This window comes from Electrona antarctica, assembly GCF_951216825.1.
Source record: "Electrona antarctica genome assembly, chromosome: 18".
NCBI lineage: Eukaryota > Metazoa > Chordata > Actinopteri > Myctophiformes > Myctophidae > Electrona > Electrona antarctica.
The window spans coordinates 27,116,797-27,140,737 of NC_136799.1; the positions used below are offsets into that span (position 1 = coordinate 27,116,797).

Consider the following 23,941-nt stretch of genomic DNA (forward strand, 5'->3'; position numbering starts at 1 on the left):
GTGATATGCCCAAATGACGAGGCCGTGCAGCTGGGCAGGTGGAAGAGACCCATACATTCCCCGTTTTCCATTTATTCCCCTCTCTGTCTTTCTCTGTTACTTCTCTCTTGTCTGTCAAACATGGTCTCTCACCATCTCTTTCTCAATTGTTATCATTTGTGTGCGCTCTCTCTCTCTCTCTCTCTCTCTCTCTCTCTCTCTAACACACACACTCTCTTATTCACCTCAGATTTCCCCCCCACGCACAACTCTACGTATCCTTTGTTCTTTTTATCTTTAATGCAGGGCTCATGAATGTTTAAGCAAATATTTCACACTCTATTTCAGTCATGTGAGGGTTCAGTTAGGTGGTGGGGTTCACTGAACATTTTGACAGAAAATGTTTTGAGTGCATATTCTTTATTACAGTTTTTCACGATTGTTACTGTAACACACGTTTTTCACAACCTAACGGCATTCTCAAAACTGCACACACAAAACTGAAAACTTCACACACAAAATGCTAAACCCTGACTCTCCTTTTCCATGATGACTCTTTGCCATCAAATCTCTTAACTGTTCCCAAAATGGTACTCATGTTTTCATTTGGTACACACAGCCATATTTACAAATGACACACACATACCATTCATTGAGTACACACAACTAAGCATTTGCTGCACACTACCACAGCATTCACAGCACAATGGAGTGAAAATTTTAAAACACAATCATAGAAATGGAACACAAATGATTGACAATGACTATGGAGAATGAGCCATATTTCTCCTTTTGTAAAATGACTCAGTGTAGGCTTACTTTCTCATAGTCAAACATAACAGCACACAAATATACAGCAAATACGTACAGTCTAATGCGTGTGATGTAGTGCAAATTCTGTCGAGCGATTAGGTACATGAAGTACATCGATTTGTGTGTGTAAACAATTGTGAAAAACTGTAAATACAACCACTGCCTACATCCTACATCCATGGCCTCACAACATGAGTAAATATGGGTGTCAGGGGCACCAGTGGCTCAGTCTCCACCACCATGGAAACTGCATGGGGCAAACACAATATTGTCCATGTTCGCGGGTGGGAAGCCGGGCAGCCGGCAGGGGAGGGCATTCTCTGTCTCTATGTGCCTGTTCAGCAGGAAGCCGAACTGGGAGGGTACAGTGTGTTCCTCTGTATGCGTTACACACTCTCGGTCAAACTGAAAGAAGCTGCTGGTGACTCTTTTTATATCGGAAGAGACATTGTTGTCTGCACCCTCTCCACTACTATCCAGACCAACAGTAGTGTCTGGCAGTAACAGGAACTATACATAAATGGTGCATTTATATAGAGCCTTTATCCAAGGCGCTTTACATAGATTGTGCATTACATTCACCCATTCACACACACATTCATACACCGATTGTGGCGGAAGCCATGCAAGGTACCAACCAGCACATCGGGAGCAATTTGGGGTTCAGTGTCTTGCCCAAGGACACTTCAACATGTAGCCAGGAGGAGCCGGGGTTCGAACCGCTGACCCATGGATCATTGGACGACCTGCTCTACCTCTTGAGCCACAGTCGCCCCAACACAATACAGACATGGGAAGAATTGGAAGAATTGGAAATGACTAAAATTGGAGAGGGGAAGAAAGCAATACATCACATTACGAACTATCTGTAAATATTGTTGCGGTTGATCAAAGGATATTTAGATATCTAGAAAGAAGATTACTCAGGAAGGCATGTAATGTCAGGATGGCACCAATAACATGGATCCAGAAAACACAAAACTGCCTCCACATATATAATTCTGGTATAGCAGGGTAACATTACACATAACACCTTATCATACTGTAATAATACTGTAAACATCTCAACACGACAGACATGCTAAATAACATGGAGCATACAGTATGAATAATAATACCACTGTGTTAAAATATATTACACATGCCTCTTATAAGATTTACACCTCACAGGCTGTGTAGATACTATAATCCCAACATAATTACAGCAAATAGAAGACATTAAACAAAATACAAGACAGCTGTGAATCTATATTTGGTTGTAATCGTTGCATGTTACACAGAGTGCAGCCATTTACATGCATTTGCATAGATTTACCTTTTATGATATGTTAATGAAGGAAGGGAGATGCTGAAACAGCCTGAGTAGGTTATTGGCAAATAAAACAGTCAAGCCAAGGTCATTCAGCAGCCATGGATACATACAACTTATAAAGTGGAATTGAGTATTTGTGTGTGTGCGTGTGTGCGTGCGTGCGTGCGAGCGTGCGTGCGAGCGTGCGTGCGTGCGTGCGTGTATTAATGTGTGTGGTGTGTGTGTTCAGAGAAAGAGAGGGAGGCTACAGAGAAGCAGGATAACAGCACAGCTCCTCCATGTGCGTGACGTCTCCCGGGGGGATTCCCCTGTGCTCTGTGGTCCAGGATTAATCGTCTGAATAAAAGAAAACATAATTAAAACCTTCCCTCACACTCAGGCAATCAGAGAGCGAGAGAGAGAGAGAGAGAGAGAGAGAGAGAGATATGCATGAATGTCTTCTTGTGTGTGTGTGTGTGTGTGTGTGTGTGTGAGAGAGAGAGAGAGAGAGACTGTCTTGATGAATATACATGCGTGTGCAATTCCACACCCTTTCCCCAACCCATCTGCCTCATCACCTACAACATGCCTTTGGCCAAGATGACATTAAACTGTAGAAGCGAGCATAATTTTATGGCCAGTGTGTCTCAAACATTCACTTGGCATCAATTTCCCCCACTCTATAGCACCCGCGACGGCACGATAGCGAGGCTTTGACGGAAGCTTTTATTTGTGCATCAATCAGCTGTGTAGATGGGATTTGCTGAGAGGGGGAAGGCAATGATGGTGCCTCTTAGATAGTCCCATGGGCCATTGCTCTGCTGGCTATGTCGGGGAGGTTGCAGAATACCTCCCACCACGAACATGCTACGTGTGGCACACTCGTTAAGTCAGGGATTTGTGGATGAGGAAGCATCAGGTTTGGCTGAGCATATGGCTGGTGTGCGAAAGGTCATGTTCTCGACTCTCTTTGTCAACAGGGAGGAAAGGGTAAGAGGGATAAGAGGAAACAATAGACAGAGAAGATGGAGAGAACAAATGAAAAGAACACAAACAAACATGGGGCCTCATTCACTAAGCTCGTCTACGTCCATATGTAGGCTATACTTATCGGCATTCACGCAAATTACAGAGCCTGATTTATCAATCTTTTTTCGTCTGCAAATTTTGACAGAACTCCTCTTTCTCACAAGCGCTCGTAGGCAGACTTACATGGGACCAAAGCTTGCATATGGCCAGGCCCGGATTAACAATGGAATTTACTGGAGCAGCTTGCAGGGCCTTGTGTGAGACCATTTAAAATGTACAGCTGTTTCCTCTGTCGAAAAATGTAAGGCAACACAGGAACCCAGCTAGTGTTTTATTAACCATTCAGTGCACGGAGACTCAAATATAGCAGATCCGGCATCAGGGAGCAGGCTTATAAATCTATGGGAGCAGCGGCGATAGTGCTGGCGGTGTGCTGAACGCACACGCGTTCATTCACTGGATGCAAAAAGTGTTGTTCTTGATTGTGTTATGTGAGAATTGCGCGTGCATGGGGCCTTTTGATTTGGTAAAGCTCCAGGGCCCTCAAAGTGGTTGATTAGGCACTGGTATGTCATTAGAATGCCTTCTTCATGCAAAATCAATTAGAATAGTGCCGATTTGCCGAACCTCAAATATAATATCAAACATTAAAACAAATGGGCCTATATGTCAAATGATCCATTGGTTGGATGCATATTGTAGACATGATGCAAATTCAACAGATTACATTTTATTTTCAGTTGAGCTGAAATTATTAGTTCCCTCATGAGTTTGCCAGTATTGTAAGTGTGGCCACTGTTTCGCATATAGGGCTTTCATGCCAACTCCAATGTCGCACTATTAATTTATAATATTGACCACATCACATGAAGGCAGTCTTACCATCTGTTGAGGATACAGTATGGATGAAATCTAGCTGTGTCCATTACTCCATTTCCGATGTAGGACGGACAGTGGATATGTTCATCCAAAGGACAGATGAACATGTGAAATAAATCTGATTGGCAGATTCCAGCATCATATTTATTTTACCTCGCTAAAGGTGAGTGAGCAATTGTTCAGAAAGGGCTTATAGGCCTATATCCTTTCCATGTGCCTTTGGTCGTGAAGTTAAAATAGCGGGTCGGACTTGTAAGAAATCAGCAAGATTTGGCTTTTGGTGACTAGTTTCTGAATTTTGGCATGGTGTTACTATGGGTATAATGATTTCAAAAAGCTGTGCAAACGCGTTGGGAGCGCCCCCTAGTGGTCTGTTTGCACAGACTCAAATATTGGATATAGGTATGATTGAAAACCAAAATAATTGATAAGAGATTTTTCAATGGATTCTGTTTCGGCAGGTACAACTGCGATATGCCCTGAAGAAGGCAGTTGTACCTGCCGAAACGTTGGCTCCTACTCTGCATCCTACTAAATAATCGGCACTTTGGCAATCAGTGTGTGCGGCCACTCTTTTGTCTTTTTAAGACTTTACTCTTTAGATGTTTCTGCCGTGAGCTGGCACCACTACTAAGACTGGTGTGCATTTAGCATCCTCCTGCACAATGCTGTTAGGTATGGTCATAAGGTTTTCAAAAACCATCACAAACTAATTTGGCTCGCCCCTTAGTGGTCGTTTTGCAACTTTGGAATGAAACAGGCATTTTAAGCTCCCAGCAGCCATTGTGGACGCCATCTTGAAAACGATGCCTTTCAAGTTGTTAGTTTTCCGTAAACTTTTAGTATGTTATTTAGCACACCCAATGGTAACAGAATCCATTGAAAAACGCATTTGCACAGCTTTTTGAAGTCCTAGTTTATACCCATACCTACCTGTACCACCACACCAAAATGCAGAAACTAGTCACCAAAAGCCAAATCTTGCTGATTTCTTACAAGTCCGCCCCCCGCTAAAACTTTGTAAACAAACGTATTCTTACTACACTTGAGGTGGCTATAGCCTATTTTAATAATGTTCAGATCAATCGTGTGAGGGACTCGGAGTCGTTTGCGGTCTTGTGATGATCTACAACTCTTCAAGTCGGTGTGTCCTGGCTGACTCCGTGTTGTAGCTTGTATTGTAGATCTGTCCATTTTGAGGAGTGATGATGTTTTTCGTCTGATGTGAGGTTTCCGGTTGCCTTGGCTTTTATTGTGTTAATGAGGCATGGAGGATCTACACAGGATCATGCACCCTCCTGAATTAGGCCCATGGTCTTTCTCACATGGAAGGTGAGACAAGCAGAAGGTGAGAAGGGAATAGGAATACCGTTAAAAATAAAGAAAGTGGAGGGAATATGGCTATAGTAACAGTGGTAGTAACAGTAGCAGTTGCAGTGTGGAGATTGATCAGTGGTGGCTGGCTGCTGTGACTTAACCAAGGTCTCTGTTGTGTGCAGAGCCGGACTTACCGTTGGGCTAGGGTGGGCTGAAGCCCGGGGGCCCCCGACTAGGGGGGCCCCAAAAAAAAAAAAAAAAAAAAATATTTTTTTTTGTTTTTTTTTTTTTAATTATAAAATTGTAAAGTGAAATCCAATTCAAGTGAAATGTGTGTATTGTTATTGTATTTAGTTGTATTATGGTTAAACCATTGAGAGCTTCTGCCTGCCTGCCTCTCTTTTTAGGGGCCTGGGTACCCCAAAATGAAAACAAAATAGCCCAAATTTTTTTCGGCCTCGCGGCTGCGCCGCTCGGCCAAATCGCAGGACGCGCGGCTTCGCCGCGCGCCCCAATGGGGGCCCTCAGATTTGCTCCAGCCCGGGGGCCCTCAGCAAGGTAAATCCGGCTCTGGTTGTGTGTTAATGTCCTTTCCACTTCTCTCTGATAGGTTCACCCTACCCAAGGCCCCCACAGGAGATTCATTATGTACTTATGCTGTGCTACACTATGCCTTCTGGCTAAATGAAAGAGGCCCAGTCCAATCCCAGTAATGACCTGGTGTGCTATAAAGGAGGTCTTATATTCATATGGAAATCCTCTTCTGCAATAGGCCTACATACATATCAACTGCAACTGCACAGCAACAAAAAACTATAATAGGGAGCGTGCGTGCGTGCGTGCACGTGTGTGGGCCGGATTTAACCAGCCTCACTGGAGGTGGCTGGAGGAAATTGCATGGGGGGTGGGCGACTTCACTGGCTTTGCGGTGCACTGGAAGCGGGCGGAAATCTTTTGGGGGACTAATTCCGCAATCAATAGTTAAACATCACCGTTTTCACATCTTTCTTTCACTCGGACTCATGAACGCACAGAGAGTGTTAGAGAGGCCCGTAAGAGGGCACTTTTGGACAAAAATAGCGAAAATAGCAGATCTTCAAATTCACAATGCGTTGCGCTGCGACGCGTTTAGAGCTTGTAGATTAGCTATTTTTGGGGCACAACCCAGCACTCTTTATCTACTGGAGATGCGGTGTACGACATGGATTTTGAAACAAATTAGTTCAACGCAAAAATGCTGCATTCAAGTTCAGGAAACGTTGGAAAAAAGCTATTCTCCTGAATGCTGCCTTCCGGTATGGCATGGAAAGGGGGTGCATTTGCATTTCTTTCACCATAGTAAATGCTGCATTCGTGGTCTGGAAAGGGCAGTTGTTTTACAGAAGAGTAAAAGAGCAGGGGCTGAAGCCCCCTTTGATGTCTAGTCCCACCCCCTCTCAGAACCTGGTAGGTGGAAAAAAGTTGATCGACACCTGGCCCCCCATAAAGACGGGCACAATAAGTGGCTGGAAATCAGCACCGAGTCAGGAGGTAAAGTGCAAGCAAAGGGTGTTTTATTCACCAAAGTTTACAGGCATTGAAAAATGGCACCAGCAGCAAAAATGGCATGTGTCATGTAGCAACCACCAGCCCAGGTCCTATAAGCTAAATGATCTGTGTTTGTTTGTTTCTTGCAGCCTTTTATACTAAGCTATTCAATCAGTGTGAGACTCATCATGTTACAGGTAACCTTAAAACCTTCAACAACTCTTAAACCGATCTAACCTAACATACCTCTAGGCTACATAAACTACACAGGTTAAGTAAATAGCTTATGCACACTATTGTTAAATACCATATCTCCATTAGCAGCTTTCAATGCACAATACAAAACCCTTAAACCCCTCTCTGTCATTCTACTGTGGTCCAGTACCTATAGGTACCATATAGGCTATGGTGCAACCCAGGGACTCTTGGACACACAAGCAGTATTAAATCACTATCGACATCACATATATTTTGCCATTATATTATATTGCACTACAGAATATTGCACTTGCTCTTATATGTAGTGTATTGCACTGAATATATTGTAGCTACTTGCCTAGCGTGACCAAACATTTCTGTTTCCCCAGGTGTTTGCTAGGAAAAACCCATTTGTTCCCTTGTACGTGTATGTGTGTCTTACTCTCTTATATAGTATGTAGTGTTAAGTTTACTTTTCTGTCATTTGATGTATAGTACTGTTGTGTCTTGTATTTGACTGTATTTGAATAAATAATTCAATATACTGGTACAAATTATGTGCAAAATAAGCATAGACCTTTGTTACACGCCCGGCCCAATAACTTGTCCATTAGCTTGCCATAAATGTAACATGTATTGCAGTGGTTCTCAAACTTTTCAGGCCACGACCAAGCTTGTAGATTAGCTATTTCACAAAATAAAGGTTGACTCTTATGTAATATTTGACAAAATTGTCACTGTACAGTAGATACCAGGCTATATACTTATACTGTTGGTTTGTTTACTGTTGATGAGAAAACAATGTTGCACATAAAGCAAATCATCTTGTCATTTTAAATGAGGCCTTTTCCCATTCCCAAAAATGTTGTCAGTTAACGAATTAGGGAGAAAATTTAGGAAGGAATTCATTTTTACAACATTCGGAATAGATGAGAATTTGGGAGATTGCATTTTTCACACAGTTCACTGACAAAATACATGTCTAATGTATAAAAAGGTCCCTTACCTTGAGATTTAGAGAGAAGGCAAAATGTACATTGAATGACCAACTGTAAATTAAGCTTTAGTCTGATAGCTATGAAAGAAAGAGAGTATATTCCTACCAGGCATCTAACCCTTGAGAAGGTTATAGCAGTGAAAAAAAACAAAAGAACAGTGGCTCTCTTGAATAACCTTAAATCTGTAACCTTTACTTCCTACCAGGGATATGAACCCGGGTCCTGTGTGTGAGAGAACACAGTTCTACTGCTCATCCAAGAGACCGTTGCGCTTGTCAAGGGGAAATATTGCGCGTATGAGCTTCAGGCAGTATCACCTGTCAACTAGTAGTCCTATATGTGTCCTATTATCCAACACTAGACCACCGCCAAACATTGCAGATGTGCTAGTGATATTAACATACTCTACTACCCTAACTACAGATCTGTTAAAACATCATTTTATTCATTCAAATGTGTTTTGAATTGCAGCAAGTTGTGGTAGATACTGTATTGATACTTTATTAGATACAACACCGTTCACACTTCACAGTTGTTAATATTGACACTAACACCACTGGCTGGCACTGGAGTGCATGCCCTTGAATGACAAGCATTGAGAGCAGCTAGTGTGCGTGCTGCTCTCTGGGAGGGGTGAGAATCTTAAATGAGTTAGAGTGAGGAGAAACGAACATTCAGCAGGTAGGACCCATCTGTTAGAGGTGTATTGATCCTGGAATACCATTAAGCTATTTCTTTAAAGATTCCACTGCATCAGCAGGCCTGCAGCTATGTTTCTCTGCGTGTGCTGCTGTGCTGGCCTCAACCGGGTCCTCTTAGGGTCCTTCCACTCCTGTAATGTTCTCTGATGTGCCAAACCCTACAGTGTTGCTCTAATGCTGTAATACCGCTAATGAGGCCATTCTGACTCAGTGGATTGGTTTTGTTGCCAAATGCATGATATGTCCAAAGAACAGATTAAAGTGGACTGGAGGAGGGTTGGTGAAACTGTGCGTGCATGTGTGTGTCTGCAGTGTGTGTGTGTGTGTGTGTGTGTGTGTGTGTGTGTGTGTGTGTGTGTGTGTGTGTGTGTGTGTGTGTGTGTGCGTGTGTGTGTTGAATTGTAGTGTTCCATTCTTACAACAGCTCATTGACAGAGATCTGCATTCATGATTACATTACTCTTGGAGAGAAGCAGAGCACTTGACATACACTAGTAGAGTCAGAAATTCAGAATCATTAACATTGTCTACACGCACACCGTATAGCAGCCCCTAAAGTATATGCAGTGTTTGTAATTTCACTCACGTGTGTGTGTGTGTGTGTGTGTGTGTGCGTGCGTGCGTGCGTGCGTGCGTGACAGAGAGAACATGCATGCTCAAAGAGTTGGAGGGAGGAACTAACACTGCAATTTCTCAGTCTAATTAACACCTCATTTACAACGACTCCAGCATACGTTTGCTACAAAATGTCTCCCTACAGACCCTGTCTCCATTAAAACACTGGGGATGCTGCAGTCAGCATGTGCATGTGCATGCAGTGTTTGTGCGTGCACAGTATGAATGCATGTGTTGTTATTTTGCATATTTATGTGTGTGTCGATTACTGTACTATGTTGCCCAAATCTCCTGACACAGCCTAAGCTTAGCATGGGTAGAGGCTGGATTCTGACACACTGTTGGGAGTATTTGTGGGTTAAAGCCCTTGGGCAAATCAGGGTTATAGAGTTACCATCTGCATCCTGTCTCCCAGATGCACAGAGATCTGACTGTTCTATAAAACATATTCTCTCCTATAGTTTTGATATGCGATACACTTTACATTTTGATCCAAGGTTTAATTCTCAAAACATCTTACACGCACAAGCAACCAAAATACAAACATAAATACATTATAATTATATAACAAATGTAACTGCATACATACCTTTAGCTCTGTCATGGGTGTTTCTTCTGGGGGTGAAATGAGACTAGACTGGAGACCTTAAAGGTAAAGCTGAACATGAAAGGAATTAAAATGTTTTATTCTTTACAGATCATTGCAAAATATCTCCAAACATCTCTACGTTAATGTTTTGCACACACCATTCTGTTCAGACATATGACATTTGCCTCATTTGAATTGAGAATTAAAATGGGCAAATTTTATTTAAATATTTGAATTGTCAATGCACTGATGTGGATGATGATGTCTTCAGGTGTCAATGAAACATTGTAAAAACACAACTGTTTTGAAGCGTGACTTCAACTTCAATACACCTAAAAGCTTGATTAATCTTTAACCACTTTCAATCTGGCGTCCCTTATAGGCAAAGAATTACCAAAAGGTTTCAAAAATAGGCGATCCATTTGCACACTTCACCTTCATAAGACAAATTATTAAATGGGGCTTAAGAGGTATATCCACCTGCATATACCATTCCTCAGTTTGAACGCACCTGGTTCTTCCACAATCAAGGCATTTCAGAGCACTACTTTATATACTATGCTGAAAACCCTGAAAGTCAGCTCTGAAAGTGTGACCTCACCCCCTCAGTGTTGGACTCAGCAAGATGGCGGGCACGTGATTCACACCCACAGTGGTGTCACATTGGGGAGAGGATGAGGGGATGGAGAGAGACAGACAGACAGACAGAGGTACAGTAAAAGAAAAACTAAAAATGTTGGAGAGGGGGTGTGGAAGACAGCAAGATTAGATAAGCAGGAAGAAAAAAAAGTGTAGTTTATAATAGAGTAGAGTAGGAGAGAATAGAATGGAATCGTGTTGGAGGCAGAGCAAAAGGAAGGGAGAACAAGGGAGTGAGAAGGAACAAAGGGGAGAAATACACAGAAATAACAGCTTGGAAAAGCCAGCGGCAATACATTTGGTTCAAGCAGAGTGCAGAGGTAAACCACAGTGAAATAGACCAGGAGAAGACTACATCAGGTAGCGGCAGAGGAGAGATTACATACCACCAACATAATCATATCCTCATATCCTACTCCACAGGGAGTCTGATGGAGAAGCCACATTCATTATCGAAAGTTATGATATTCATCTCTCTCTCTCTCTCTCTCTCTTCCCCCCATTTCCAGTCAGTCAAATAAAAAGCAACATGTTTGTATTATTGTAAGATCAAACTCTGTATACTGTAAGCATTACTCTCTTTCCCATGGGGACGCAGGCCAATAAACAATGTTTTTTCTCATATCCCTCTTTCTTTTTGTGTTTAAACATGCTGTATACAAAAGTAATCTCTATACATACTTAAGGTACAGCATCTAACTCTGACCTTAATGTCTCTTTATATGCATGTGAGTCCCTGGCCTGAACCCCAGCCTGTCTGATTAACCATTGCCCGCCACTGATTTTTATTGGCTGTCCAACGGTGCGGAACTTAAACATTTATCACGGTCGATAGGCTATGCGGTGAGGAAAGTCTGTAATACAAGCCTTTATGGAGCAGAGAGGAGGTTAAGTGGGATTGTAGACATGTAGTGTATATGGAGAAGTGGAGAGATGTGCGTGTCACTATGACCCACCCTCTCTGGAGGAGAATTGAGAATGGCACAAAAAGGAAATCGTTAAGGGTCTGCTTTTCCGCAGTGTGGGCCGTGTCTACTTTGCATTAATGACTGACAAACTAGTTTTGCCAGGCAGAGTTGGTGCAGTATATGGCGCCATGCTGCAAATGCTTCCTGGTTCCTTTCTTGCTAAGGAAAAATAAAAACCTGGTGAGCTAAGAATAACGTGTACAAATGTATGCACTGCTTAATTCCATTAAGAATGAATAAAAATGGATGAATTATTAATATGAATATAAACTATCTTTTCTCCTTCCTATTAATCCTCAATGTTAATTGAACTCAGATGGATAAATGAACACTGAGGATTTTACTGTGTAATCTGGCAAAGTTATATGAAGGATCTTTTGTTTAGGTGCAGGTGCATGTGTCCTTATACAGGTTCTGGCTGTCCCATGGTGAACCTTGGTTGGACAAATCTATTCATAATCCACAAACGCTCTTAATCCAGAGGTCATATTAAAAACAAAAAATGGATCAGAAATTAATCTGGCATCAGGGCTGTCCCATAGTTTGTTATTTTTTTATTACTTCTGCTGCCCTGGACAACCAAATCAGCCTACCAAATCACCCTGTTCCAGCCATCTGTGCCCCAGCACCAGACTAACCATCCAACCAAATTTTGCTGTATTGGCTCAGGCATGATGTTGGTATTGATATTGGTGTATTTTACTACTATTTTAACAGTGCATTAGAATATTTATTAATGGATTGAGATGACTTGACTGGACTATGACGGACTAACAGTTTTATGCCATGAAGTTGCCCCATCAGTGTTTTTTCGTTGTCTCTTGTGTTCTCTCTTGATACTGTTATATGTTGTGCTGCACTAAACGGAATTTTGTTGTATGTCTCATACAGTGACAATAAAGATCTTATCTTATCTTATGCGGCCCTTTGTGGCTTTGTCAACTAAGAGTTTCCTTAATGGAGAGAAGTTGAGAAGACAAAAAAGGGGACTTATGTGTGGTGTTCTGCCTCTTACTCCAAACCGAGGGGTGAAGAAACTGTTGTGGCTGGAGACAGAGATAACCACATGACAGCCCCAACAGGCTGTATGCTGATTTTCCAGTTGGGCAGACGGAAAGGCAGAAACTCAGTCATACTATGCAAATGCAGTACTTTTCATCCTCCTCCACATGGAAACATTCTGTTTCTACATCTCTCTGTTTAAACGTCTGCCACATCTGCCTATGCCATGCTTTATATGTCATGCCATGTCTGTGCAAAGCCTTACCATGTTATGCTGTGCATATATTTGTGCTGCAGCAGTAACCAGAGGCTAATTTCATAGCTTCCTCTGAGCAGATTAAAAAGAGCCATGTTTCACTGTGTATATGTATTTCTTATTTCTTTCCTTTTGCATGCAATAATCTGTGCAAAAGGCAGAATTAAGGCAGCGTTCCCCTAGAGCCAGCATTTCCCTTTTACATATTTGTAGGAGGATTGTTCACTCACAGGTGAAAGTTCCTGCATAATTTCTTTGCATTTTAATTACAGAAAAGCCAGGCAAAGCACAGAGCTTGTTTATGTTTGAGGCTCCTATATTCAGCTATTAGTGTAGAATTCCGTCCTACACAAACATTAAATTCCAATTGACAATGAATGGAGAATTTTCCGTCATAGTGTCTGAGCAAATCAGCTAATAGTGTCTATTTTTGTGTTACACAAACATTAAATTCCCATTGACAATGGAGAATTTTCCGTCATAGTGCTATGCAGGAGTCATTACAATAACCTGACTGAATTGTAATGACTGTGTGTCTGTGTGTCGGGAACAACTTAAGATACCTTGAAAATTGATGGGTGCATTTTCATGAATATGGAGGGAATGATGATCAGGTAACAAATGGATTAAATTAAACTTTAATGAAAATCAAGGTCAAAAGTAGCCTACATAATCTGTCAATTTCATGAATGGGTATACTGTACACTACAGTATCAGTGCTGTCAGCTAGTTGATAATGTGCATTTCCTGTATATTCTATTTCTGTATTTCTTTTTAAGTTTTAGAATACTATTAGATATTAGTTTCGCTACCTAGATCCCTACTATAATTTTGTATTTTATTTTATGATCAGAAAAATAAAAGAGAATAATAGAATAGAGTAGAGTGTACATCATGAACTCTGAATGCCGGGCAGTGAGGAAATTAGTCAATATGTACAAGTTAACAACATAAATGATTCTTGATATACATTGTGCTGAATGCCTTATACAGTCCTGTAGAAGTACTATGTTCCGGGTTTGTAATCTGAGTGAATTCAATTGTCCCCCACCTAACTTTTTAATCTAGTGGGGATGTCAGCATGATGTAAGGTGGCTGCCAAGATGGATCATAAAAAAAGATGTTCCAGGTGCATCAGTCACTGATGCCAGCCAGGGAGCCATCACTACCATCACTACATTTACTACACCGTCAAATCCTCTGTGTTTATAACTCTGAGAGAGTACAAATGGAACAAGTTGACCCTTAAGGATAAAACAACAGTGAGAATTTATATTTATGGCCTGGAAGATATCTTCAATTCACAGGATAATGGGACATGCCATCCCTTTTGTCCCTGACAATGTACTATACACGACGATTACAGTATATCTCTGCTGTCGGGAAGAAACCACCAAACTCCAGAATTTTTATTTTTCAGGAAATTAAGAAAACTTATATTTTGAAAACAAAGCAATACTGTCTTATCAAAGTTGGTGTTGTGACTTTATATATTGTCAATGACTTGCATGAGAGGGGGAGAGCTGGTGGAGTTAGCTGCTTTAGGTTCAATATTTTCAAAACAAGACACAGACATAAAGGGTGTTCAATAGTACTGATTTATACAAAAGTAAATCAAAAATTGAGTTATGATTTCCTCCCGACAGCAACGATATGTAAAAGAGAAGTGGGAAAGGGGGGGCTGGAATTTGGCTATTGCGGGATAGGACAGGGAAACATTATGTACATTACAATTTGAAATTGCCTGACAGCGAGTCCCGGTTTGATCCCTGGGCTGGCCAGACCATTTTCTGCATGTCACTCCCCAGCTCTCTCTCCCCGTTTCGTGTCTCTCTCCCGGTTACTGCCCACACAGAGTACAAAACACTGATGTTGGCTTACAAAGCAACCAAAAGGTATGGAACCCCCATATCTTCAAAGTGTGATCCAACCCTCCCATTGCAACTAGAACTGCAGACTCACTCCCAATCTTCTGTCATCTGAAAACTCATCTCTTCAGACTCCACCTTAGCCCGCATGCAGCACTTGATGTAGCACTTGCCCTAGCCTCGATGACCTTGCAGGCGTATGCAAAGGCTAAAATGATGTAATTTAGATAGCATATTGTAGACATTCTATAGTGTATACTTTTAGTTTCCTCTTATATGGCAGTCAGACATCTCAAGAGCTACCTACCAAAATCAACCTGTTCAAAGCCTGTGTGCAAAGTATCCTTCTTTATGGTGCCAAAACATGGACAATGAATAAGGAACTTCAGGATGGTCTTGGATGCGTGTCCAGAACCTTTCATGGAGGAACCATCCTACTAAAGCTCAGATTTATGGATGCGTGTCCAGAACCTTTCATGGAGGAACCATCCTACTAAAGCTCAGATTTATGGATGCGTGTCCAGAACCTTTCATGGAGGAACCATCCTACTAAAGCTCAGATTTATGGAGGCATCCCCCCCATCTCAGTTGTTGTGGCACTGCTTTGCTGGACACTGCCACAGAGCAAAAGCCCAGGTCATTTAGGATATTCTTCTGTGGAGACAGTCTACCCTGTCCATCAAGAGGAACAAGACCACTCACATTTCCAGATGTTCTGAGTAGGCACACATGACTGACTGTGAATGCACTTGTTGCATAGACTTGTTGTGGCAATGAGCAACAGAGACCAGTGGAAGACGATTGTGTTGCAGATCTCGAGGGCACTTGAATGATGATGATTATAATGATGATTTATGTTTATGTTTATGTTTATTCAACTTTCAGCATGATCACAGGTTTTAAAAGACAGGTGCCATTAAAAACACTGAATTATTTTGCCGATCACAAATATAAAACTTCAAATCTAAAATGCAATAGCCTATCTAAAAATCCAAATGGTGTAAAACTCAAATCTAAAATCCACTATCATTTAAAAGTCCACACATATATGATTAGGTTCTTACTTATGATCCTTGATGACTATTTCTATGTATCTGATGTATTATGTGTTTATGTACTTAAGTAAAATGTCAAGGTAGGCTTACTGTTCTTTTACTTAGAGTATTTCCTTTATTTATTTATTTCAATTGACTATTACATCTCAGAGGAAAATATTGTACTTTTTTCTGCACTATAATTTTTTGAAAACTTTAGTTGTAGTTACTTTTCAGATTTATATTGTTATTGCAAACCATATGTTAAGTTTAAGTATTTAAACTTTAGATGATTTGCTTCATGTGCAAGATTCAACAGTAAACATGCAATGCAAGTGTACAGGGCATCTGCTCATTTCTAAAGTAGGCCTAACAGTTTAACTTTGTATTAATACTTCTAAAGAAACAAAACAGAAAAATAAGACCATTACTGTGTCAAAAGTAATCAACATACTATAAAACAAATTCAAACATTGGCCAAATCGTCAAATATTACCTTTAGGTACATATTTTCACAATATTTATCTGTGGAACTGAGCCCAACAAAAAACTCCTACTAGAGACCTGCGGATAGCGGATTTAGCCGCGGTTAACCACAGTTTAGGGTGGATTTGGGTCATTCAAATATATTATAAATTAATATTGGATAAACCGCAGGTTAAATAATGCGGGAAATAAATGAATGGCATCTATCTATAGGCTTATTATAGCTTTTAAAATCTCGGCAGAATCTCACAATCGGCAACCACCCGCAATCTGGTCTGGTGGTTGCGGATTTATAAATTGGAATAATTAATTATTGGAGTCGGATAACGGGCGGATTATAAACATACACACGCGGATTCGGGTGACAAAAAACGCTCATCCGCAAGTGCTTGTCAGGGTGGGGGGTCCCCAGTTCACATTTTTATTTTGGGGGGCCTGAAAAGGTTGAGAACCACATAGCACATATACAGTAGGCCTACAGTAGGACCCAATAATGCTGGATGTTCAAACTGCCTAGCAGTTGTACTGACTGATGAAATACACACCACACAAAACAACATAGAAGTGGAATTGGAAAGTATTCTACCGAACTATTAAACAATGTCCATGTTACTCAAAAATCACACCTGTGTGAAGTGAGTAGTGCAACTCCATGTGGGGGTCCCCGGGGGGGGGGATGACAGAGTTACCATGTGGGGGTCCCCGGGGGGTCCCCAGGACATCCAGACCCCCAGGAACGCGGCCAGGAGGCCGGGCCGGATCGGATCCGGCGTGCCGCCCCGCGTCCGAAACGGTTGAGAAATGACAGAGTTGGCATTATTCTGCTATGGTCTGTATAGACAAGGCCACTATATAAATGCATAAGTCCTTCCTTGATGTTATGTGATTGCTCTTATTGTGTGTGTCTTGTTTGTTTTGGTTGTGCAAACATGAACTGTGGGAGATGCCACCTACATTTATCATACCACCAGCTGCTAGCTCTCTCTATGTGTATCTGACTCTTTCTCCCCTTCTCTTGTAAACCCAGGTCTCATGATTACAAAGTCTCAGACAGTGTTAAAGCAGTTTGACTCGTATTCTGTGGGTAATTAAAAGCACCCTAACATTTGAGTGTGTGAGTTTGAGAAGACTGGCAGTGGCAAGTGGGTGTGTGGGGAACAGTTTTTATGGTTCACCTTGAATGCAGGCCACCATCTTCACTTCCTTCAGCTGAGGCCTGCCCAGTCTGGATACAGTCCTTATGTTGGATTTGTTGTTCTGTTGATCCTTCAGTTGAATCTGTTCTAGATGTAGAGGTTGGAAATCCAAGGTTATACGTCCAAAAAGCAACACAAAATGTGTCTTTTTTTCCACTGTCTTCTTGAGAGAGCCAGCAGCTTACAGGTGCTGTCAATTGTATGCAAATGTCACCTTGTTCAGCCACACCTCGGCCTATCAGAGGCAGAGGCCAAACCCCTCCAATCAACCAGCCTAAAGGGCTATCCCTATAGGCTGATTTTGTCGTTTGTTTTCCAAAAAAGATTAAAAACATGGCAGGCTCGCAAACAATCAAATTAATAATTGGTGTGTTACATTTAGTTGTGCCCATGTTGTGGGTATGCCAATGTGCAAGCAAGCATTGACAGTAGTCAAAGGTATTGTCAATGCTTATTCACGTACAGTACTCTACCTCTAACATAACATTATAAATTTTATTAGCGTTTGTGTTGCTTACAATTACATCACATCAGCCTTATGCGGTCTGCCATATTTTCTTTACCCTGCTGTAGTTTTAACCTGCACCGGAAAACAAACAAATACAAAATAAGTTTTGGGTTTCACCTGCCTTTAATGTGAGAATTGGTGTGTGTGCACACTGTAAAATCCTGTGCATTTAACTCTGAATGTGCTTATATTACCGTAGTACACTCAGAATTACAAATGGCTAAATTCAAACTGAAGATTTTACACAGGTACAGTGTAGTATCTAACTGAGCCCTCTGATGCTCGCATGATGTAAATGCACCACAGCATGCATAATTGCATTCATACATAACCCAATAATTTTGGCATTTAGATGTAGATATGAAACCAGGTTTCCTGTAGCAGGAAAAACTACAGTCAGAGCGTAACAGTGAATTAAAGCTACTGTGCTTCAATCGTTTACAGTATGTCCAGAGTATTGGGAACCTTTGAAACAAAACACATTTCTGCTTGCACGGTTTCTTTCATAAACACCCCTCAGTTATCTGGCTGACACTGTTAGAGATTTTGCACAAAAGGAAGTACTCTATAGCTAAACTCACTTTCTTTGGCCTGTGCAGAAATTTACCAGCTGCAACATAAAACAGAACAGAACTGAGAGCTATGAGCCTTGGGAGGAGAAAATTGAGATTGAGTATAGTAAGTAAGAAGGAATGAGGGAGGGAGAAAGAGGAGGAGACAATGACGGGAAAAAAAGACAAGCACTGCAATGCATCATTGCAAGTTGACAAACTGCTTCTCTCTCTCTCTCTCTCTCTCTCTCTCTCTCTCTCTCTCTCTCTCTCTCTCTCTTTCTCTTTCTCTTTCTCTTTCTCTTTCTCTCTCTCTCTCTCTCTCTCTCTCTCTCCCCGGAAGTTCTCAAGTTTGGGAGGAATCTAAAGTCCCTGCTGAGTTGGAGATGGATGCATCTGTAGCTGCTCTTTGATTTCTGCAGGCTTTGCAGAGTCATCCTAGCACGGGAAGCATCAAGCATCCTCCCTTCCCCTGGATCACCCGCAATGGTCAGCCCCAAACAACCTCTCTCTCTCTCTCTCTCTCTCTCTCTCTCTCTCTCTCTCTCTCTCTCTCTCTCTCTCTCTCTCTCTCTCTCTCTGGCTCCCCAGTGTGGGCATATAGTTCAACACTTTGTCTTTCTTTGTTTTCCTCCACTTCCCCTTTTCTCTCTCTGACCTTCAAGAACAACCTTCTCTCCTCAGTCTGGGCTACACTCAGAGAAGAAGGTCTGCTCTGCTCATCGAGCATAAGTATGGGCAACTCCCACAATATTTGGCATGAAGATAAACTCTTTGTCATTCCTGCAGTGTACACAGTAATGTCTCTCTCTCTCTCTCTCTCTAGTCTCTCTGGTCAAAGTCACAAACTATAGCCTACTAAGTATACCATGAGAGACCACCACACATCAAATGTACTCACTCACTGAGATTGAGAGGCAGTGTTGGTTAGGATGCATGTCATATAGCAGTCCCCTCAGGCCACACATTATAGACGACAAACTATTGATGTGTCTCATGGAAGTAGAAGGCCCATAATATAAATACACTGCAGCTGCATAGTAGCACCAAGTGATGAGATCCTGATCACCTTGTCTCCTGTACAGGGAGGGGTTCTTCTCTTGGAGTAGCACAACAGAGTGGGTGTGGCTAATGTCTTCACTGCACCAAGCCAAAACTCACACACTGCACACAGTAGCAGACAGACACACACAGTATTGCACCGCACACGTTTCTGGTGTACATGAATCCCACTTTTATTTTAGACAGAAAACGATGTTTGTTTTTTTCTGGTCTGTTTTTGGTTACATTTAAAACCGTTCTATGAAAAACTGTAGCACCAGAGCAGATTTTTATTGCCCATTCTTTGTTTAAAAATGTCAATTTGTGCTTTTTTTTTTCTTTCTTTTTTTTTTTTTTTAGTTTAGATCAGTTTTGATTGTGGAGAGACATTTCCTTCTTGAATATAAAAAAAGACTAGCACTTCATTTCTTTTCCATGTCATTTGCAAAATAAAATAGAGAAAATCTTATATCCTTTCCATTTAAATCACAACAAATACATTTAAAGCAAATTAAAATTGGGCGGCATTTAGCATAATCCAAGCAGGGAATTAGCTTTCATGATGAATAATATTATATATTTATATATTTATATGTATACATATATTATGTTTATATACAAGTATGGCACTTGATTACACAAAAGCAAGAAAACACTTTTTCACAAATGAAAGCAGTGGGCGCTTTGGTGTGTGTATAAATTAAAGAAGTCACAGACGTTAGCGTTTTTGCAGCAAATCCACCGGATACTGTTTTGCAAGTCAGCTATAGCAATGGAATGGTTACATATGTTAAGGTCAGTGGTGCAACACAGGCAACTAAAAACATGAATGACGCTGATGTATTTTAACTAGGTCGATCCATAGTCATAATTGATTTATATATCTATGCATATATAAATCTGGATGGTAGATTTTTTCCCCCCCTCAACCTCATGTTGTCACTTAAATATAGGTTGGTGTCAAAAATCGGTGGAAAAAACATATTTTAAAAACACCGTCGATAGCACATATTGGGTTAGGTTTGGCTCTCAAGTGTTCACCTCTTTAGTGCAATTTGCATTTACTCTTCAAGTACAGTAACAGCCCAACAAAGAGTAAATACGTGAACACGTCAACATGGTCTCCATTTAGCGCTTTACAGAGTATAAAGGTTACTAAAAAGTTGCATCAGTGCAATAATAAATAAGTAAACAAACGTGTAATGCACGCTTGCCATGAAGTCCTTAAAAGACAAACCAAATGAAAAATCTGCCCACTCTTAAGTCATAACACGATCAGGCGTGCGGAGCTGTCCATCATGTCCATCGGGGGTTTTCCATGTGTCTCCCCCCTCCCCCCACCCCCCACACACACACTGCAACATTGTCTCGGTTTCGGACTCCCTCCCCATGTGTCACACATAAGCAGAGTCACTGGACTGAGTGCGGCCAAAATTGGGCACACTCATTCTCGGCAAGTCCTTATTTCTGATTTCATAGATGGACTTCCTCCGAGCCTGCACGCCGCGGACAGCCGTTTTGATTTTTCTCCACCCTAGATGATTGAGTTCTGCCAGGTTCAGAACTACACAAAACCCACTGACAGCAAACATGAACACCAGAAACACGGTCTTCTCCGTAGGTCTGGAAACGTAGCATTCGACATCTTTTATGCAGGGGTATCGATCACATTCGTACACCGACGGGACGTTGAATCCATACAAGAAATATTGACCCACCAAAAAGCCTATTTCCAGGGCGTTTCTGAAAACCACTTGAATGATGTAAAATCTCGAGATACCCTCTTGTCGCCTCATTTTCGACTTAGTAGTTCTCATGGCCGAACTGGGCATCTCTTTGACTTCCAAACAGTCAGGGTCGGCTTCTTTGGTGGAGTTCTCTGTGTTCTGAAGTACTCCGTTAACAATAGCGTTTTTACTCACTGCCTTTTTACTATCTTTCATTGAATCTGTATCGGCCTTGTCCAGAGTCAAATAGACTGTTGAGTAGCGCCGCTCCTTCTGCTTTGCCGACTGATGCACCGAGTATGTGATAAAGCAGAGACTCGGAGTGCACACCATAATGATCTGGAAAACCCAATATCTAATGTGTGAAATGGGAAATGCTTTGTCGTAGCATGCCTGGTTGCAGCCCGGTTGTAAGGTGTTACAAACAAACATGGTTTGCTCGTCATCATAGACGGTCTCTCCAACTATTGCTACGATAAGAATCCGGAAGATGACCACCACAGTTAGTAGGATCCTAAAAAGCAAGCATAACAAACAATGTGAAAATAAGGGTGCGAATATGTGTTATTTGGTAATATTTAATTGAAATATTTAACTGTGCGCTGCCGTTGCGGCTCATGCGCTCAGCGGAGTCCTGAGCTGGCGTGTTGGTTGGTGTGCGTGGGGAGCTGTCCGGTGCTGAGATCAGACGCTCTGCTCTGAACAATCTCACTGCTCGATTGGAGCGCGGATTTAGAATGCATGCCGTGTGTTTCTTACCGTGTTGATTTTTGTTTCGATGAGTCTTTAGCCTATGTGGTCGTGTCGATGTGCTTTACCAGTATTGAAATAGTTATTTGTAATGGGCATGGACGCTATATGTGTATTGCTTTTGTGACTATTGTGTCTGAGCTTGTTAGGCTAATGGAATGGATGGTAACGCCAGCTCTCTCCCCCTCCTAAAGTGCACGACCCTCACTCAAGCACCACAACAAGAATGAATGGATGGATAAATGAATCGATGGATGACACATGTGTTTTAGTTTAGGTTAGAGTGATCCCGGGTCATAAAGAGACAGCTGTTAGTTGGATTAGTTGGGTCTCACGGCGGGGAAGAAGACCAAAAAAAAGAAAAAAACCTGTGAAAGAAGAGAAAAATCCACAACACAGAAATGGGGGACTGGGGACCATGCTAAAGAGGATCCTGGAGGCTGCTGCATTTCTTCAGTTGTTGTCGATGTTGGGATAGGATTCATCGCTCTTTTTTTTTTCTTACCTTCCTATCATAGTAGAGTGCTGCTGGACAGCAGCCTCCAGGAGCCTCTCTAGTATAGTCCATTCCCCCATTTCTGATCATCCGGAGAAGACGAGGGCACAACGGCACTCTGCTCCTCAAAATCCTCCGAAAATGTGCTTTTTTTAATTCCTCGTCCCGTTTCTCTCCCCTCTCGTTGCTGTCAGTCTCCGGAATGTCCGATTCGATCTAGAAAATGCATGGAGAACGAGGCGATGCTATAGAGCTGCCGTCCGCCTCCTCTCCGCGCGTCTCTCTGTGTGTGTGTGCAGCCTGTGGTGCGAGGAGCGCGAGGGCAAGTGAGCGTTCTTCTGTGTGTGTCTGCTGCCGAGCGCTCGCGCGACGTCGCCTGCACACTTTTCCTTGTCATGGGAGTCTGAAGGGCTGATTACTATAAGCCCTCCTTTTTTCGATCTTCAGATCAGGTTGATGGGCAAGAGCGCTGCGTCTGGATGGAGGGAGGTTGGATTTAATGTCTTGCCAGCGTTAATCCGCCTTTAAGTAGTAGGTTCGACCCCACCCCCCCACCACCACCACCTCTCCACTCCCACCCCTGCGTCACGGCGCAGACAGGTTGGTGGTGGAGCGTGGCCAGGGGACGCCAGGGTTTCTCATTTTCAATATTCGATGTGTAGTCATCGGCGTCACGGGATTAATCGGTATTAAAAAAATGATTGCTGATAAACTCAGTGCACCGCAATGGGTGTCGCTGTGGTTTAAAACGTTATAGAGGTGACTGAGCCTGAACGGTGCCTGCCTGGGACAGATACTACACACACAGGGCTTGAGGATCGTACCGTGCACCCCGAGCTCAAAGGTCAAGATGGAGTCTTGGGGACTGTTTCCCTATCAATGATTGTAATTATTATGTTGGGCTATTGCGACTAATAGCTTACGTGTTGATTTTTAACAGAAGCCGAAGCATACAGTAGCTATAGGCTATACTGTACACCTTTATACAATCGTGAGTAGGCTATTGCACCAGACATCCTTGCGTGCTTACAGCGGCATCTGTCGATATGTCGCAGGCTGCTCGATGGGCTGGCGAGGCTGCAGTTTCCACCCCAGGCAAAAATGATGCTCTGGATACAGTGACTGAGTGAAAGAAGCATCCGAGTTGTTAATCGCTTTACACTGCAACCCAGCCCACTGCCTGCCTCCCGTCTGTCTGTGAGCGTGGCATTAAAAATAGAAGCAAACATAGACTCCGCCCTGTATGGATTGCCCAGAGATATGATCAACTCATTACACCGCGCTGTGCACGCGTGTGTACACTAAAATTAGACCCATGTGTGTATAGCCTATCTGATAATAACACTTCAATGCATCATTGTGTGAAGTTACAATTCATGTAAAACGTAAAAATATAACTACTAATGTTAATACACACACGCGCACAGATAGTATGTAAAATAACTGATCTACAATTTATTTTTGGCAAGCAACTCCATCCACG

The 23,941-nt window shown here is 42.1% G+C and overlaps 1 protein-coding gene and 1 long non-coding RNA gene across 2 annotated transcripts; both read right to left on the reverse strand.

The window, feature by feature from the left end:
- Window positions 1-1,992: 1,992 nt before the first annotated feature.
- LOC306941973 lies at window positions 1,993-17,558 on the reverse strand. The gene is made up of 3 exons (XR_013792222.1): window positions 17,365-17,558; window positions 9,937-10,005; window positions 1,993-2,440 (listed from the first exon to the last, which is right to left on the reverse strand). It is a non-coding gene; the product is annotated as an uncharacterized lncRNA (long non-coding RNA).
- A 2,248-nt stretch (window positions 17,559-19,806) lies between these two features.
- On the reverse strand, window positions 19,807-22,716 carry LOC306941984 (gap junction delta-2 protein). The gene is made up of 2 exons (XM_079527635.1): window positions 22,468-22,716; window positions 19,807-21,726 (listed from the first exon to the last, which is right to left on the reverse strand). The coding sequence occupies exons 1-2, from the start codon at window positions 22,536-22,538 to the stop codon at window positions 20,880-20,882; spliced, it is 918 nt and encodes a 305-aa protein (XP_079383761.1). The 5' UTR covers window positions 22,539-22,716; the 3' UTR covers window positions 19,807-20,879.
- Between the last annotated feature and the right edge of the window lie 1,225 nt (window positions 22,717-23,941).

Excerpts from the sequence above, each read along its gene's own strand:
- LOC306941984 (XM_079527635.1), bottom strand. The coding sequence starts at position 22,538 with ATGGGGGAATGGACTATACTAGAGAGGCTCCTGGAGGCTGCTGTCCAG. Across the intron at positions 21,727-22,467 it reads CACTCTACTATGATAGGAAG|GATCCTACTAACTGTGGTGG; the intron begins GTAAGAAAAAAA and ends CTTGCTTTTTAG.